At 42.4% G+C, this 18,930-nt stretch overlaps 2 protein-coding genes across 3 annotated transcripts in view; both read right to left on the bottom strand.

The window, feature by feature from the left end:
* The window catches only part of LOC139418337 (retinoblastoma 1), a 43,625-nt gene extending 41,574 nt beyond the window's left edge, over positions 1–2,051 (bottom strand). Inside the window, exons 1-3 of the mRNA XM_071167710.1 lie at positions 1,712–2,051; positions 445–565; positions 136–239 (exon numbers count right to left, since the gene is read on the bottom strand). Of these exons, the coding sequence (XP_071023811.1) occupies positions 136–239; positions 445–565; positions 1,712–1,818 (332 nt within the window). The 5' untranslated portion in view covers positions 1,819–2,051. The remainder of the gene's footprint in view (positions 1–135; positions 240–444; positions 566–1,711) is intronic.
* A 457-nt stretch (positions 2,052–2,508) lies between these two features.
* LOC139419523 (solute carrier family 6 member 7) lies at positions 2,509–10,357 on the bottom strand. Of its 2 annotated transcripts, none has more exons than XM_071169482.1 (14): positions 10,128–10,357; positions 7,837–8,065; positions 7,145–7,276; positions 6,786–6,993; positions 6,290–6,428; positions 6,014–6,148; positions 5,744–5,847; positions 5,531–5,655; positions 5,163–5,275; positions 4,918–5,055; positions 4,732–4,831; positions 4,445–4,563; positions 3,762–3,935; positions 2,509–3,497 (listed from the first exon to the last, which is right to left on the bottom strand). In XM_071169482.1, the coding sequence occupies exons 1-14, from the start codon at positions 10,194–10,196 to the stop codon at positions 3,303–3,305; spliced, it is 1,980 nt and encodes a 659-aa protein (XP_071025583.1). In that variant the 5' UTR covers positions 10,197–10,357; the 3' UTR covers positions 2,509–3,302. The 2 variants fall into 2 exon arrangements, with proteins under 2 accessions (XP_071025583.1, XP_071025585.1); XM_071169484.1 differs by lacking the exon at positions 10,128–10,357 and adding an exon at positions 8,354–8,415.
* Between the last annotated feature and the right edge of the window lie 8,573 nt (positions 10,358–18,930).

Below are 18,930 nucleotides of genomic sequence, written 5' to 3'. Positions count from 1 at the left end.
TTACATTTAGAAAGTAATCACCCCAACCCGGCCAGTGAGTAAGCGACTCAAGAGTGTTGCCAGGGGAAAACATCAACTGATCTGGGAACTGGTACTGACAAAGGCCCTACTGGAACGCCTGAATCTAGTACTTACTTCAGATCCACTGCCTTCAGGATTTGAGTAAAGGTAAAACTTGCAACTTCCAAGTCTATCACAGCCACAAACAGACAAGCAGCCCAAAGCCTTTTTTGAGTGTCCTGTGTCGAGAGAGAGAGAAGAAAAACAATGTATCGTCAGTCTGTGTGAATAGCCTTGAATATAGTTTATTTCAGAGACAGAGTTATGGTTCAGTTGTTTATTCACTATAAGCTTTCCATCATCAGAGCAGACAGAAAGGGTATCAGTAGGTAAAACACATTGTATAGTCTACTAGTAACTTGGAGACAATGGGTGAATACGTACAAGAACTTTGTCCACTGAGGCCTGAACTGCCTTCCATATTGTCCAAGCACGATCACACACAGCATCTATCACCTGGAGACTCTGACACAGAGTCATAAAGTCCGCATCCTTCTCTTGGTGCCTGATGATTAAAAAAAAAAAAAAAAAAGTCAGACACATTTAGATCAACCATACTTAGTTTGGACATGGTGCACTCAGAATAGTAACAAATTCACTTTTGACAGTCATGATTTTGTGAGGGGGGCAATAAGTACATGTAGTTGTTGATGTAGAATTAGTGTGTTTTGTCATTGTCTTGCTATATCCATTTTTGTACTTATAAATTAATGATATATACCCATTGATTCTTAAATAATATAACGTATAAATGCCTCATGAGCATAGTTCAATTGTTGCACCCCATCAGAACCCCAAATATCAGCTTGTTTTACTCCAATGTTTATAAATAACGTAAATGTAAACAAACGATATCGCCTCAAAACATGCTTAAAACTATACTATTGATATCATGGATGTTCAGTCCTTGCATCCATAGATGTTTATGAATATGAGAGCAGATATATTTTCTGGCGCATCCCTCATCTTTTTACCAAAACAGAGGCAAGGGGTTCCCCTTTGTTATGGTTTCAACTACGTACTCTAGCTTTAACACCATCATTCTAACACTCAATGGTAGGCCTTGTAGTTCAGACCCAAATGTTGCGGTGTCCATTCTTACTAACGTTGAACACGATTTCTGAAGTGGGAAATAATATTTATGAACCGTGATCAGGGGCTCTATGAAAGTTGTGTTCCCATTAGTGAAAGTGATGACTGTCGTGAGATGGCTATAGTAGCTAAGTTAGTCATTTGGCAAGATGCTTAGTTAGCTAGTAGCTAGCTACTGAAACAAATTTGTTTTAGAATCTAGCTATCTAGCCACCTAAAATAGCCAAATAGCTGGAAAATAACAGCTTGATGTTACTAAACTTAAAAAGTAAACTTGTAACAAATAAGACAATGGGCATGTCACATATTCCCAAATAATAATTAGCTAGCTACTGATTGATAACTAGTTAGCATGTTTTCCCAGCTGTTCGTCTTGACTTGTTTTCGTGGGGGGGGGGTGTTGTTGGTAACGTTACGTTAGCTAGCTAGCTATCAAATAGTTAGCAAACGATCGTTTTACGGAAAGAAAATAACGTTACATTGTAGTCAGTAACATAACCGGGTACGTTATATGTTAACAATTATCTTGTTAAATACGATGGATGGACGGGCTGCTTACTTTTCAATTGATAAATCTGGATTCTCCTTGTCCGGGGAGGCGTTTTTTATGCTGGGCTTCATTTCCTTGTTCTGTGCTGCTCCAGAGTTGCGTTTTTTGGGAGGCATCTTTGTGGGTTATCAGATTATTAAAGCTAAATTATTAAATGGATCTGTTTTCTATTGTATGGCCTTTTTAATAGTTTACTTCGTTTATATCCCAATTTGGTCCCGTACAAACCCCGGTTTTACTTGTCAGCTTCCTGAAATCCTACTACGGATTCAGGTCTTCGATTCTCAGAAGAAAGAAACCGCGGGAAAATGTCGCATACGTGACATCCGCCAGACGTCATCTCCGCGCCAATGTGACATTCGTCTTTGGCGCCATCTGTGTGTAGGTCCAAATGTAAAACCACCAGAGCAATTTATACATTGTGCCATGGACGAACTGCCTTGTATTGGGGCAAAATAAATGTCTTAGTAAAAACTACACAAAAAAAGAATGTTCAAGAGACCCCAAACATGTGCTGCTGCCATGCTCTTTATGTAGTGTTGTGGTGTCTCTCGTCATGATGTGTGTTTTGTCCTATATTTTAAATGTTTTACCCCAGCCCCCTCCCTGCAGGAGGCCTTTTGGTAGGCAATCTTTGTAAATAAGAATTTGTTCTTATCTGACTTGCCTAGTTAAATAAAGGTTAAAATAAAATAAATCTCTGTAGTCAAAGTTTCACCTAGCTATACAGTCAATAAATAACTGCCCTCTGTACACCCACCACCAGCACTAAAACATGACAAAAACAGATGTACAGTAGCCTAATATTAAAATGATATATGTTTTATTTCTTTGCACAGCTAGTCCTCTGGTGAGCTACAGATCAGAATAGAGATGAGATTAAGACCACACACAGTGATTCTCGTCCTATAGCACGTCTCTTTGTTAGCGGACACTGAAACAGCCCTGCCCTGCACCGCTACATTTGTCCTCTCATGAAGAAAAACATGGGGTGTAATCATTAGACCAAAACATTTGGCAACAGAAACAATTTATTTCAAATGAAAAATGTAGCCTAACAGTTAATAGCATTGGGCCAGTAACTGAAAGGTCACTGGTTTGAATCCCTGAGCTGACAAGGTAAAAAAAATCTGTTGATGTGCCCTTGAGCAAGGCTGTAAGTCGCTCAGGATAAGAGTGTAGACTAAAATGTTTTGCAGTAAAAACTAGTTTCTATTGGAGCAATTCCGGTAGGTCCCTCCCCGTTTCATTCTGTTAAGTTCTTAGTGAATACACCCATGGTCTCTGTGTATGCATGCTGCAGCCATGGCCTTTAGGCTATATACACACTAACAAAATTGCAAATAGACAATGCAAAATGTATTTTTAAAGCATAAATAAAACCACCAATTCACATTGTCCTGAAGGACAATCCGATACATTTTCTAAGTAGTCTTTGTTTTAAAAATGATCTTTAAAAAGTGTCAGTATAGCAAATGGCAAAATGGTATCCTTCTGGCTGGCAGGGTATGATGCCTGGACAGTGACATCCTTACTTTGTCTCTTCATACAAAGTTCTGCAGGTGATGATATACTCTTCAGCTCCACCAGTGAGGAAGGGTCATGCCTCTGTCCCATTTTCCCAGGCTATAGCTGTGAAATCCACCTCGGTAAGGTTGACAGTGTCTCTGTCTGTCAGGTTTACCGTGAACGGTGCCTCCATCCTCTCCGGCTCTACTCGTTCCTCTCCTCCTCCACTGTTGTTCAAGTTGTTCCCCCTCCAGGAATTTAGAGGTCGAATGGATTTCTTAAAACGCTGAATGGAGAGAGAAAGATTAATAAAGAGATTTTTAAACTGAATGGCATGTGACTGTTTATTTTCATAACTGATGTAACCCTTAAATTATTTGCACACTGGCAGCCTTTTAACCTATCAAGTGTTTAATGTGTTCTTAGTGTGGCTTCAGTATTCAAGTCATTTCAATACAGATTTATTTGTCCCCTTAGGACAATTTGTATAGCCATGTAACATGGCTTGTGTAATGACAGACAAGGGGAAAATGGGGCGGACGGTACTGACGTTTTTCAGTGTCCCCGACTCCTTGCTGATGGCCACGATGGCCCAAATGGGGATCTGCAGACAGCAGGTGGCGCCCATGCACACGCCCAGTGCCTTGCCCCAGCGAGGATACACATAGGCACCATACTGCAGCGGGGTGTTGTACATCTCAATGAAGATATAGGTCAGAATGATCTGGATGCACAGGAACACAGAAACAGAGGGGCATGTGAAACAAAGGCAACTACACTAAGAAAGTTTAACAGCAACCATGGAATCAAAGCAGTGATCAAAAACTCACAGTAGCTTTGGAGAGATAGACCAACACCCAGACAGACGCAGCAGAGTGCGACTGAGCATGCACAGACTCTTAAACAGACGTCTGTATGATAATCCAGGCAGAGCCTCTATGGTATGATCCATTCTCTCTTTCTGGCTCAGGACACTTGGTTAGTTCACTCATTTATGTTTCTATTCAACAGCTACTACATAAGTTTTTTTATTCAAATACACATATCAGACAGACTGTGCATACATGAGGGGTGATTGAAAATAAACCCATAGAGAACACAGCCGGGGGAAAAGGGGATAGAATGTCAGTCTCTTTAAATTATTCACCACTGTCAGGGTGCAACAAAGGGTGGATTTTAGACAGAGGGATGCTTTTTCAGAGACATAATGTAAAGGTAGAGGGTCTGACTCACCAGTAGGAGAAATGGGGTGCAGAATACCCAGCATGCTTTGAAGTAGAGCAGCACTTTGCTGCACCAGGGAGGACAGCGACAGATCATGTCAATGATGTCCTGGCAAAACTGGTTCACTCCTGTGAATGTTACGGAATGCAGACACACATGCATGCCGATTAGTCAGAGTATCTGAAGACACTATTGACATACAGTAAGTGTGTGGCATGTCTGAATAGTGGTTAGTATGTTTAGTTAGTATGTGGAATGTAGCATGCAGGGTATGGAGCTGGAGTTGCATGGTGTACCATAGAAGAAGGAGATGCCAATGCACATGAAGAGGGTGATGATGATGAGGCCGAAGCTAGTGGCGAAGGAGTCGATGAGGGTGAACCAATAAATCCCTCCCTATGGAGAGACAGACATCAGTACACACACACACACACACACACACACACACACACACACACACAAATACTTCAATACAAACTCACATCAGTGATCAACAGCAGTCCCATTAGATAGAAGCCGAAACACAGCAGTCCCAGGAACAGAGACTTCTGCTTCATGTTAGCTCTGAGCTGTGGGAACTCATCCAGCACGGCCGTGGTGATGCCCTCCATGTTACCAAACTACAGAGTGAAAACAGGGCCAGAAGACAGGGAGCGGGATGTTAGATGTATATGTTTTGTTAGTTCAAAGAGATAGGGGTTCAATACAGAACAAGGCTGTGGTTTACCAGAGTATCGACCCCCAGCATGAAAAGCATGAGGAAGAAGAGGATGGACCAGAACACAGAGCCTGGCAGTAAAGCAAGGGCTTCTGGGTACGCCACAAACGCCAAACCAGGACCTGGAGCCAGAACAATAATGAGCTTATTTTTGCCATAAAAATAGCTTTTTAATGCCATGATAATAACTGGGTATATTGTTATAACCATGTCATAACAGTAACATAAATGTGCTTCTACATCTGCATTGCTTGCTGTTTTAGGCTGGGTTTCTGTATGGTACTTTATGACATCGGCTGATGTAAAAACGGCTTTATAAATACATTTGATTGATTGCTTGTTAATACAAGTGGAGTGACTGGCTCATCGAGAGCTACCTGTATCTGCCACCTCGCCAACAGGCACTCCCTTCCTCCAGGCCATGTGACCCAGGATTGAGAATATGGCGAAGCCCGCAAAGAAGCTGGTGCTGCAGTTCCCTATGGTGATGACCAGACAGTCCCTGAAAGCAACACAATGTTCGATATACTCAATTTCCCAGCATGCCTGTAGCCTCAGAGAGAACAGTAGTAGAGTAGAGTACAACTGACCTGATGACATTGTTGTCAAACTTATTGTAGGAGGCCATGGAGAGCAGCCCCCCAACACCAATCCCCAACGAGTAGAAGACCTGTGAGGCAGCATCGTTCCACACCTACAAGGTGCACGGTGACAGTTAAGACATGCTGTCTACTTTGTTGGCCAGCACCAAGAGCCTTGACACTCATCATTACAGGTAGACAAATACACACAAAAACAAACTAACTTGACTTTACTCTAGAGATTCTACCAGCCTGTCTCCACTAGGGGATGTAGTTTACCTGTGCACTGGCCAGCCGGCCCCAGTCAGGGGTGAGGTAGAAGGCCACACCCTGAAGTGACCCCTCCAGTGTAGCACCCCTGATGATCAAAACGATCAGCACGAAGTACGGGAACGTCGCAGTCACATAAACTACCTACAAAGTTAAAGTAACAGCTCTTAAGTACATAGCAACACCAAGCGCAAGGATGTTTGTTTTGAGGGCATGTTTGCGTAACATGAGTATGTCTGTGTTTAAAGGTGTGTGTGTATTCTGATGACGTGTGTGTTATATCACCTTGCCAGAGCTGCGGATGCCCTTGAGCATGCAGAAGAAGATGATGACCCAGGCAGCCAGGAGGCAGAGAGCCAGGGGCCACCTGACAGGACCAGGGTCATGGAGGCCCTTACTGTTCACCACACCCAGAACACGCTCACTGGAACACAACACACCGAGCAAACACACACAGAGTATTCAGACCTCTAGCCAAAACTAGTTGGATAGACCCAGCTAACAGAGACATTTTTAACAGGAGATAGATGTTACATCATATAGTAAAGTCAGCTCATCTTCTTAACGACATGAACACATACAGCACAGTGTACACACAGCACAGACTTTTTGAAGGAGAACATTTCAGGCATTTCATGGTCATCAATATTTCAATACAGTTGAGTGCCAGCATGACGCCAATTCCCCCACGATAAACCAATCCTAATCTGAATTCAATCATGCAAAGGACATTCAATCATTTTTTGTGAAAAACACTCTACAGTGATGGAAGAGCCATTACTTCCAGAAGACCTCTGAGGGGCTGAGGGCTCTGCCAGAGGAGCTGTTCAGTGTGGTGTTCCCACAGAGGTAAGCATTGGCTGGGGCATCACAGGACCAGGGCAGGGGGCTCTGGAAAGAGCTGCCCAGGTAGTAGAAGGTCCAGGCTATGATCACGTTGTAGTAGAGGCACACCAGCATAGACACACAAAGCATCCCAATGCCAATGCCTATAAAGAAACACACAGGCAGATTGATGTGTGTAGTCCAGATGAGGGAGCTTTTGATGTTTGCGAACATAAGATTGAGGCTAATCAGTGTTGGTGGACAATTACGGAGTGTTGAGAGGACAATGGAGGCATGGGGGTTGTGGAGGTTTACCTTTGAGGAGGGGGCAGCACTTCCACACTGTGATTGGTCCAGCAGCTCCATACTGGCCTAGACTTAGCTCCATGAGAAAGAGGGGGACACCGGTGAAGAAGAGCATGATGAAGTAGGGGATGAGGAACACACCTGCGGACAGAGGAGGCCACAAGTCAAACAGGAAATGGGATGATACAAGAGGCGACATCCCTCATTAATTTGATTGTTATAACACTGAGCTGCTAGTTACACGGATACATGGCATGTACGGGTATGTCCTACAAATAGCACTATGGCTATATAATCATTTACTACATCTGGAAAGCTGCCAGCCAGCAGAGGGTTTTTCTATCCCTCAACTATTGAAGTCTCAGCATGTGCTAGCTTCACATGGGGAGCTGAAGTTTGTTTACTATAGTTTTGAATGAACCATTCAGTAGACTGTCTTAAGGTGTGTTTTTCTGTGCACAGGTGTGTGTTGGCTTTCTCGCACCACTGGCTGCCTGTGATTGCGTGGCTTTGGTTTCCGCTCTCAGATGAACTCTGCAGCACAATCCACAGAGAGGAGAGGACAGTGCAGACCGGAAGGCCAAGGTAACATAATACACATCCATTTCAATACAATAATACAGCTTCATTCATACTTAGAGTCTGAGGGGCAGTGTGAAGTGTATGAGGGCTAAAAGCCAGCTTGGCTGTGGGTTACTCACCTCCTCCATTGCGGTAGCAGAGGTAGGGAAACCTCCACACATTCCCCAGTCCCACACAGTAGCCGATACAGGAGAGCAGAAACTCATACTTCCCACCCCACTGCTCTCTTGGGAGAATAAGTGGGTCTGGTGGGGGTGCAGGGGACGGGGGGCGGGACTCAAACTGTGGCTGGGATGAGGGATTGGTGACATCATGAGCTAAATTAAACCCATTCAGCTGTGCTGGACTCTAGAACAGATAGAACGCATTCAAAACTGTCAGACAGATCCTCTATCAGAATAACCTATAACGATGTCATGCCTTAATGTTGAAAAGTTGGATTCCATGTCACAAGTAAAGTACCCCCCCTCTATTTTAACTTGTATGAGACACTGGGACTGCACATTGTTTAAGGTGAACACAGTCAGTGACAATGGTAGGCATAGCTATAGAGTCCAGGTTTACAGATATGGGTGTGGTTCACACATCAGGAAATATGACATTGTCATGCAGTCTTTGTAAACCATTGCGTGTGACCTCTAGAGCTGTGTCACTGTTGTGCCATCCACTGCAACTGATGCAAGCACTCATTCTGCTTCCTCCCCTGCAAGGCAAAGAATTTAACTCACAACAAAATAGGAACTATTGCCTCTATTTATGTGTGTGTGTTGTCAGTGGACCAGTCGGCTAAACAGACAGAAAAGAGAAGAACTAAGGACACCAAGAGGATGGAGGTCAGGTGAAAATGGCAGTTCAGTTTTGAGAACTGCCATTCATTTGATTTAGGCCACTACCATCCGCCTGCCTCATCATCATGACACATTGTAAGTCATAAAAGCAGTAGAAAGAGTGGCCTACAGGTAGTTGTTATACAATGGGCTACAATAGGTTATGCAAAACAAACAATAAAATGAGATCAATGTGATGGATTGATGATAAGTCTGTATCAACTGAAATGTTGATAGTCTTAACTTTGATTATGTCTCTGAAATAAACATTGAGAGGTTTATACCCAAGGTAGTTGTATATTGGATATTTAAACCAAGCATGCCATCACTCTGAAGATGGTATATTCTGAACGCACCATGACAATGACAATTATATATAGAATTGTCATTGTCATTGCGCACTTTGTGTAAGAGCTATTGAAGATTGAATCCCCTACCCTCCAAAAACAAAATCAGAATTTCCAAAAACCAAAAGCCATGGATTTTCAATCCATCCTCCCCCCGATTCAGAATATATCATTTTCATAGTCATGGCACGTTTTGTGTAAGAGCTATTACAGATTTTTTTTTAAAGCTGTTGGTTTTGTCCATCCTTCCCTGATTCAGAATATACCATCTTCATAGTTATGGTATGCTTGGTTCAAATATCCAGTATAAAACTACCTTGGGTATAAACCGCTCAATGTATTTTTTACTGACAAGTCTGGTGTTTCTATGTCAAACAGTTTTGTTATATTTAGTGATGTATATAAAAAGTAATATTGCAATGCAACTCAAAATTGAACACATTTAACATATTTTTTAGGCCCATAACCATGTGTGAGGTGTATACTTTTGTTTCAAAGTAAATTTGTTTAAGACTACTAAGAATCACTGTGTGGCCCTGGTTTAGCCCACTGCAGTAAAATGTTAAATAGCAGGTTGGTGAGATGGAGGAGGCAGGTGATCAAAATTAAAATGTTTAAAAACAAAAGCTGTAGATTTTTGTAGATCCTCCACCGATGCAGAATATATCATTTTCATAGTCACAGCATGCTTTGTGTTAGTGTTATTAAAGATTGAAAGCCTCCCCCCAAAAATAAAATGTCATTTGAACAAAAATAGCTGTGAATCTTTGTCCATCCTGTTCCGATTCAGAATATATAATTTTCATTATCATGGAACGTGTTGTGTAAGAGATATTAAAGTTTAAAAGCCCCACATTTCAACAACAAAAAGAGCTGTGAATTTTTATCCATCCACTCCTGATTCAGAATACATCATCTTCATTGTCATGGTATGCTTGGTTCAATAGTTATCGGGTAGAGAAAACCGAATATCCAGTACAAAACTAATTTTACTGAGGTAGAAAATGGTGACCTATAGGCTAGTAGGGTGTTGCACTTTCCACTACATCGGATGTCAGAGGAATGAGGACATACGGGTTAGATTACTTTATAGAACTACAAATACAAATAACGATGGTTCCATTCGTTTTCCATAAATTCCAAAACAATCCAATATTCACAAAGAGGTGAAATTAGACCTTTTAACGACGTTTAAAAAGTTTATGTTAACTAACAACAGGTTGTTTCCTTGCTTACCCCTTGTTGATGTGTTGATTTTTTCTCTGTAATGTTCCCAGGTGCCGTTTTTGTCTGCTCGCTCGGCATTTTCCCGGGGAGAGATTCACTTGGTTTCTTTGGATGTTCGATACATTGTTCAGATGAAAGTTAATGGTAATATATTCGTGCTTTGATGGAAATGTTCGTCAGTGATGATTGAAATCGGCACTTTTGGTAATGACCGGGAAATTACAGTAGAGCGCAGGTGCAGTCACTGAGGGGATTCGATTAATCTGGCCCGGGCGCCCGTTATCGTGTTTTACACCGGGTGAAGCTTGATTGCATTCGTGAGCCCGTTCAAAGCCCACAGCGAAATTGGCCCAAAACAAAAGTGACACAATTAAGCACGTGGAGTAACGAGTAGGATTCTGTATTTTCAGATGTAAAAGTGATTGCTTTTGATAAAAACGATTTATCCGCCTTCCCAGTTAAAATTAGTTTGACAATTCAAACATATATTTTATGGAAAAGAGATGTATGTTTCGGAATGATGCACCATGCTGCCTTGTTGACAACATGATGGAGCTGCGCAGATTACTGTTCAATTGAGAAGGGCGCTCCTGTCTCACTGCTTTTGCCCGGAAACGTCATCGGCCATAGACGGGTGCACCGCAGTTCAGCATAATCGAATCCGCCCATTGAACAAAAGGGGGAAACACACCCTCTTTTTAAAACACCTTTACTGAGTCACACCCTTTCTACAACTGCACCCCTTCACTAAATGTTTTGCCTACTGTATCTGTCTGTCTCAATCTATTTGCATCAGGTTATTGAGCAGCTACAGCATGTCTAATCAAACCCTGCTTCTTCAAAGACGGTATTTTTTCTATTCTGAGAAAGCGTTGCTCAGAGCACCAGTAGAGGAAACCAACTGCAACAGCAGGAAATTGCAGCCGTTGCTTTTTCTATGAAATGAGAAACCACATATTAAGCTCCCCTGTTTTGTTGCATGGCCAAGAAGATGGAATTGTGTATGTAACATGTAATATGATATCTACAAAAAAAATCAAACAGCAGACGTATGAACAAATTGGCTAAACGAGGAAAAAATAGGTAATGCCTTAATTTGTATGGCATCTTGGCTTGCGAAGAATCAAGCTTAATTTATACAGCACATTTCAGACACTGAATGCAACGCAATGTGCTTTACAGGGGGAAAAAAACTAAAAAATAATGAAAATAAAAGCTAAAATATTTACTACAAACATAACATAAAAAACAAAATAATGACAAATTGAACAACTAAAAAGCACCCTAAGGAAAAGCAAAGCCAAAAATAGATGTTTTAATATCACTTTTGATTATGTCCACAGTTTCACAGTTTCAGAGGCTGGGGGCATAGTAACTAAAGGCTGCCTCTCCAGGCCTCTTGGTCCTAGACTTTGGGATGGTTAAAAGGTCAGTGCCAGAAGACCTGGAACCTACTGGGTACATATCTTAAAAGCACGTCTGACATGTATTGGGGTGCACAATCGTGGATTGATTTAAAAACCAATAGAAAAATCTTACAATTAATTCTCAAACTCACAGACAGCTAGTGCAGAAACCTTAAAATCGGTGTAATGTGTGCTCTTCGTCTGGTCTTGGGACCAGTGCTGCAGCATTCTGTATGTTTTGCAGTTGACCAATGGCTTTCTTGGGTAGACCAGACAGGAGAGCATTACAGTAGTCAAGCCTGCTTGTAATAAAAACATGGATGAGTCTCTTTGTATCAGCCTGAGAGAGAAAGGGCCTCGCCTTGGCAATGTTCCTCATGTGGGAAAAAGCCATTTTGGTCACATTCCTAATGTGTGATTCGAAATTGAGTTCAGAATCTAAAATAGCACCTAGGTTTTTTACCTGGTGTTTTATCTTTATTGCCTGTGAATTAAAATGTGCGGCTAGATTCTCTCTCTGTGCTTTGGCTCCAACAATAAGTACCTCGGTCTTGTCTTGATTTAGCTGTAGGAAGTTGTGAGCCATCCAAGTATTTAAATCACTAATACAGTCTAAAATTTATCCGTGGAGCTAAAATCCTCTGGTGACACAGAAATGTAAAGTTGTGTATCGTCTGCATGACAGTGAAAATCAATGCTTTGCTTTCTGATATCATCACTATCATCAAGAAGATTGTGCCACCTGGAAAACCCTTGTTACAGAAACCCTTACAGGAAAGTCCCAGTCACTTCACACCAAGGTAAGCGACATTGGCAGAGATGCAGCCTTTATGAACCATGCAGCCAAACCCGCCAGCTACCAGTCTGTAACCTCTGTTGGGGACAGCCAGCAGAGAGGAAGAAGAAAAGCCCAAGAATGACTTTTGAGCCTGAGTTCATGACCAGATAGGGATCACGTAGTCCAAATAACCCAGGGCCCGTATCCACAAAGCGTCTCAGATTATGAGTGCTGATCCTGCATCAGTTTGGACTTTTAGATCATAATGAATAATATAACATGGACAGATCCTAGATCAGCACGCCTACTCTGTGGAGGATGTGCTTATGATGGTTATATTATTATATGTGACTGACCACCTTGATTCGGTCTTATGTAGCAACATTTTACATTTATTTTTTTTACATTGGATAAAAGCAGAGACACAGAGCTACAAAATGGTAACATACACTGCATTTGAGGAACAATGGGAAAGTAAATATCCTTTGAAAGTTGATAAACCTGAAACCCCACTTTTGAGAAAATGGTCCTTGAATGTTTTGGTACACCTACTGGAGAGCTCTTCTTTGTCTACACCCATTCAGCATTGTTCACACCCTCTTAAGCCAGCCCCACCCAACAAGGATTCACATGTGAGGTAATGTGCTAAACAGTGAGTAGTGTAATAAAGATTAAGTCTATAAGTGGTAAAAGTAGTAGCCTACAGTAAGGACAAATTCCAGGTAAACTGAAAGTGTCCAGACAAAAATATGTTATAAATATTAGATGACATAGTAGCAATATCAAAAATAGTGTCAATATAAAAAAACAACAAGTGTCAATACCAGTAGAGAAATAATTACATAATATACAGTATGTACAAGAACAATATCAATAACCATATCAGTGATACTGGTGATAGATCAGGTGCATACAATAAGGGGTAAAGTGGCTGAGCAGCAGGATAAAATAATAAATAGTACCAGCAACATATGGCGTGTGTGTAAGGAGAGAGTAATTTGAGTAGAGGCACTGCAGATAGTGCTGATGACTGGTCCGTGCGAACCACATATGAACAAAGGAATCTATATTCAGAGAGCCTGTTTTTGTCCTGCCCTTGACTTTGTTGCAGGGCATGTGATGTCCATAGCTTTTTTGTCGCAAAACCCCCTGATCTTCTCAAAAATATACGTTTGTTTAGCTGTGTCCAGTCCAGGTGGTGCTTGTACAGGCAGACCATCTATGGGAGGAAGGATGTCAGCAGCTGAAACCTGGTCCTGACTGAGTCCGAATGCTCTTTGGTGACAACAACACCAGGCTCCAGAGCATCGAAGCTGTAAAACAGGAAATAACAACAACAACAAAAATTGAGAAAACATTACAACCTTGCATAACATCAATTCACCTCCCAAGTTTAAATAAGAAGAAGAATCTCATACAATCAGTGGTGGTTTTAGCAGGTAAATCTTGGTGGGGGAAAAAAAAAGAAAATGTGGGATGCATGTCAGCAAAGCCACTACACAACACAGCAATTGCACTATAACAATGACAAACGGTTCCCACAAACTGTTAGGGACTGCATAAAGCTGTCCCAACAGCAGAGTCCCAACAGCTGTCCCAAAACCTTACCACTGCTACACCTGGCTATCAGCAGAGCCTTGTCTGTCAGAAAAACAGTTCAATCAACCTAATTTACTGCCTTTTAAAAAACCATGATAGCTGATGTGGCTGACTTGCTTAAACAAATGTGCTTTCTACTGACAATTTAGATGTACACATTATGGTATGAGGGGACAACAAACAGATAAGAGGCCATCTGTAATTTCAATTAAGACATTAATGAGCGAGCTAGGATGAACGTAGTCAATATGACTATTTGTTCAGCACTTTTGAAATGTACAGCGACAGAATTCAGAACATGGGCTATTCTTACAGTGGGCCATTCAGAACTGCCAGATAAATAAAGGGGGCATATAAGCAGACAATGAAATCTCTTATAACATTTGTTGATTACATTTCTCTAAAACAGGTTAGAGGCTACATGTGCACCACCAAGTCAGAACAGTAGGCAAAATTAAGAGGGGAAAATTAAGGTGAGGCACATGGGCTACTAACAACTAACTACACAACATACACTTAGTATTACTTTCTTAGCTACACTATACATATCTCGCTGGCATATAACAGACTTTATGCAGAAGCATACAAGACATTTTTGGACTCACCTTGTTGTGCTGTGCTCACTTGAACAAGAAGGTTGCGCGGAAGTCCTTCGTGGGCAAATTTTGTCATCAAACTTTGTCATCAAAGCCTAGCTTTCTCTGGATTTATGGTGCTTTCAAGACAATTGGGAACTCTGAAATAAACCAGGTTGAATTATGATGACGTTAGTGATCTTCATGTCGTAGCTCTAGAAAGAGACCAGAGTTCTGGATTTACACTTCAGAGTTGGATGACTGTTGAAAACGTATTTTCCCGGTCGGAGCTCGTTTTTCCGATGTAAACAGTTGTTTTAAGCAAAGCCCAAATCATGCTGGATTGACAGCATGGCCAATGTTGAATGTTTATCATTTTATGCTTGGAAAAGAGACCTTTAATCCAAGATTTAGGACCATACAGCCACCTCACTGAATAGCAGGCCAGTGATGGCATTGCAATGCTTGCTGTTAGCCACTGATTTCATCCAAACTACTTATTGTTGAATTTGCGATTTCCAACCTGCTGTGTAATGTTTATGTCCATTACTTCTCTTCATATGACAAGGATTAAAAAGGATTTGTCAGTAGATTATCAGCTTGATTCATGATGATGACTGCTAGCTAAGATTCTGAAAGTATGATGTTGACATGTCCAATTGATTTATTTTACCTTTATTTAACTAGGAAAGTCAGTTAAGAACACATTCTTATTTTCAATGATGGTGGGTTAACTGCCTGTTCAGGGGCAGAACAACAGATTTGTACCTTGTCAGCTCAGGGATATGAACTTACAACCTTTTGATTACTAGTCCAACGCTCTAACCACTAGGCTACCCTGCCGCCCCAATCAAAGCTACTGTAGATATGACGTGATTTGATGTCATTTTATCTGTGGCCAATGACATAGAGCCTTCTTGGATGGGCACTTCTAATGTAAATCTATGACAGCAACCAAGGGGCTTGAATTTTCTAGCTCTACCCTTAGACTTGGCGGTGACATAGTGTCCCCATGAGTGACAGAACACTGAGCCAATCATGGCACAACAAGAGAACATTACCAACACCTACTCACTGTATTTTCCGCTGGCTACCCCACCACCACAGAAAGCACTGAGCTAGGCTGAAACACCTGCATTTTGGAGTTGCCTTACACAGAACCCAAACCGGCTGCGCGCGTGCGCCATCGTGCATAAATTCATTTTGTCCCCCCCCACACCAAACGCGATCACAACACGCAGGTAAAAATATCAAAACAAACTGAACCAATTACATTAATTTAGCTAGCTAGCTTGCACTTGCTAGCTAATTTGTCCTATTTAGCTAGCTTGCTGTTGCTAGCTAATTTGTCCTGGGATATAAACATTGAGTTGCTATTTTACCTGAAATGCACAAGGTCCTCTACTCCTACAATTAATCCACACATAAAACGGTCAACCGAATCGTTTATAGTCATCTCTCCTCCTTCTAGGCTTTTTCTTCTCTTGACTTTATATTGTGATTGGCAACTTTCATAAATTAGGTGCATTACCGCCACTGACCTTGTTTGGCTTTCAGTCACCCACGTGGGTATCAATGAGGAGATGGCACATGGGTACCTGCTTCTATAAACCAATGCGTAGATGGGAGAGGCAGGACTTGCAGCGCGATCTGTGTCACAAATAGAACTGACTTCTATTTTAGCCCTTGGCAACGCAGACGCTTGTTGGCGTGCGCAAGCAGTGTGGGTGCAATAATTGAATAATATAGATTTCTACATTTACTCACGACGTGAGTGGTGTAGTCAGCCTGTTACTCAAGAAATTAAAAAATACACCATGTTTGTATGTGGCTTTATTAACTCAATGATTTTTATTTTGTTTACATTGTTTGCAAACTGATATGTGACATGTATTAATTCCAAAATAACATGCAAAACAGACAAGCCCCACCCCCACAAAAAAATTGCTCTAAAAATGTGGGGCTCCAAAGCCCCACCTGCACTGAATGACGGGTTGCCACTGCATACAATCCAATGAAAATGATATTCACCTGAAGTGCTGGAACTGCTTGATCTGTGGTCACTCCTGTCACAGTGCTGTCCTTCACAACACCAGCAATCTTGGACAAAGTGTTCACTCTGGTCTTTCTGAAGCGCTGCTTGATGAGGCCGAAGCACCTTTCGGGGGCAAACTTGGTGTGGCCTGTGATCAGGAAGAGCACAAACTTGTTCTTGTTTTGGCCACTGCAGTTATCACAATTCAGGTCCACATGTGTTTCCCAACTCCGTAGTTGGTGAAGAAATGGTGCATGTAGTTGATGACTGTGCTGCTGCCTTTGCTGGATGACACGCCTTTATCAATCAAGTAATTGACTTGTTGTGATATTCCTTCACAGCAGACACCCTTGTCAGTCTGTCTTTGCACAACTCAGTGAAAGGCATTTGCCTGCTTCCCATATATACACTGCTCAAAAAAATAAAGGGAACACTAAAATAACACATCCTAGATCTGAATGAATGAAATATTCTTATTAAATACTTTTTTCTTTACATAGTTGAATGTGCTGACAACAAAATCACGCAAAAATTATCAATGGAAATCAAATTTATCAACCCATCGAGGTCTGGATTTGGAGTCACACTCAAAATTAAAGTGGAAAACCACACTACAGGCTGAACCAACTTTGATGTAATGTCCTTAAAACAAGTCAAAATGAGGCTCAGTAGTGTGTGTGGCCTCCATGTGCCTGTATGACCTCCCTACAACGCCTGGGCATGCTCCTGATGAGGTGGCGGATGGTCTCCTGAGGGATATCCTCCCAGACCTGGACTAAAGCATTCGCCAACTCCTGGACAGTCTGTGGTGTGAGACATGATGTCCCAGATGTGCTCAATTGGATTCAGGTCTGGGGAACGGGCGGGCCAGTCCATAGCATCATTGCCTTCCTCTTGCAGGAACTGCTGACACACTCCAGCCACATGAGGTCTAGCATTGTCTTGCATTAGGAGGAACCCAGGGCCAACCGCACCAGCATATGGTCTCACAATGGGTCTGAGGATCTCATCTCGGTACCTAATGGCAGTCAGGCTACCTCTGGCGAGCACATGGAGGGCTGTGCGGCCCCAAAAAAGAAATGCCACCCCACACCATGACTGACCCACCGCCAAACCGGTCATGCTGGAGGATGTTGCAGGCAGCAGAACGTTCTCCACGGCGTCTCCAGACTCTGTCACGTCTGTCACATGTGCTCAGTGTGAACCTGCTTTCATCTGTGAAGGGCACAGGGCGCCAGTGGCGAATTTGCCAATCTTGGTGTTCTCTGGCAAATGCCAAACGTCCTGCACGGTGTTGGGCTGTAAGCACAACCCCCACCTGTGGACGTCAGGCCCTCATACCACCCTCATAGAGTCTGTTTCTGACCATTTGAGCAGACACATGCACATTTGTGGCCTGCTGGAGGTCATTTTGCAGGGCTCTGGCAGTGCTCCTCCTGCTCCTCCTTGCACAAAGGCGGAGGTAGCGGTCCTGCTGCTGGGTTGTTGCCCTCCTACGGCCTCCTCCACGTCTCCTGATGTACTGGCCTGTCTCCTGGTAGCGCCTCCATGCTCTGGACACTACGCTGACAGACACAGCAAACCTTCTTGCCACAGCTCGCATTGATGTGCCATCCTGGATGAGCTGCACTACCTGAGCCACTTGTGTGGGTTGTAGACTCCGTCTCATGCTACCACTAGAGTGAAATCACCGCTAGCATTCAAAAGTGACCAAAACATCAGCCAGGAAGCATAGGAACTGAGAAGTGGTCTGTGGTCACCACCTGCAGAACCACTCCTTTATTGGGGGTGTCTTGCTAATTGCCTATAATTTCCACCTGTTGTCTATTCCATTTGCACAACAGCATGTGACATTTATTGTCAATCAGTGTTGCTTCCTAAGTGGACAGTTTGATTTCACAGAAGTGTGATTGACTTGGAGTTACATTGTGTTGTTTAAGTTTTCCCTTTATTTTTTTGAGCAGTGTATATATGTTTTGTTGTTGTCTGTCTGTCTGTCTGTCTGTCTGTCTGTCTGTCTAAATTTTTCAGGACACTGTCTTTCATAGATCATTTGTAAAAATCAAAATAACTTCCCAGATATTCATTTTAAAGGGTTTAAAAACTGTTTCCCATGCTTGTTCAAGAACCATAAACAATTAATGAACATGCACCTGTGGAACGGTCGTTAAGACACTAACAGCTTACAGGCGGAAGGTAATTAAGTTATGAAAACTTAGGACCCTAAAGAGGCCTTTCTACTGACTCTGAAAAACACCAAAAGAAAGATGACCAGGGTCCCTGCTCATCTGCGTGAACGTGCCTTAGGCATGCTGCAAGGAGGCATGAGGACTGCAGATGTGGCCGGGGCAATAAATTGCAATGTCTGTACTGTGAGATGTTTAAGACAGAGCTACAGGGAGACAGGACGGACAGCTGA

This window comes from Oncorhynchus clarkii, chromosome 10 (assembly GCF_045791955.1).
Source record: "Oncorhynchus clarkii lewisi isolate Uvic-CL-2024 chromosome 10, UVic_Ocla_1.0, whole genome shotgun sequence".
Lineage (NCBI taxonomy): Eukaryota > Metazoa > Chordata > Actinopteri > Salmoniformes > Salmonidae > Oncorhynchus > Oncorhynchus clarkii.
This window is presented reverse-complemented; position numbering and strand designations above follow the sequence as displayed.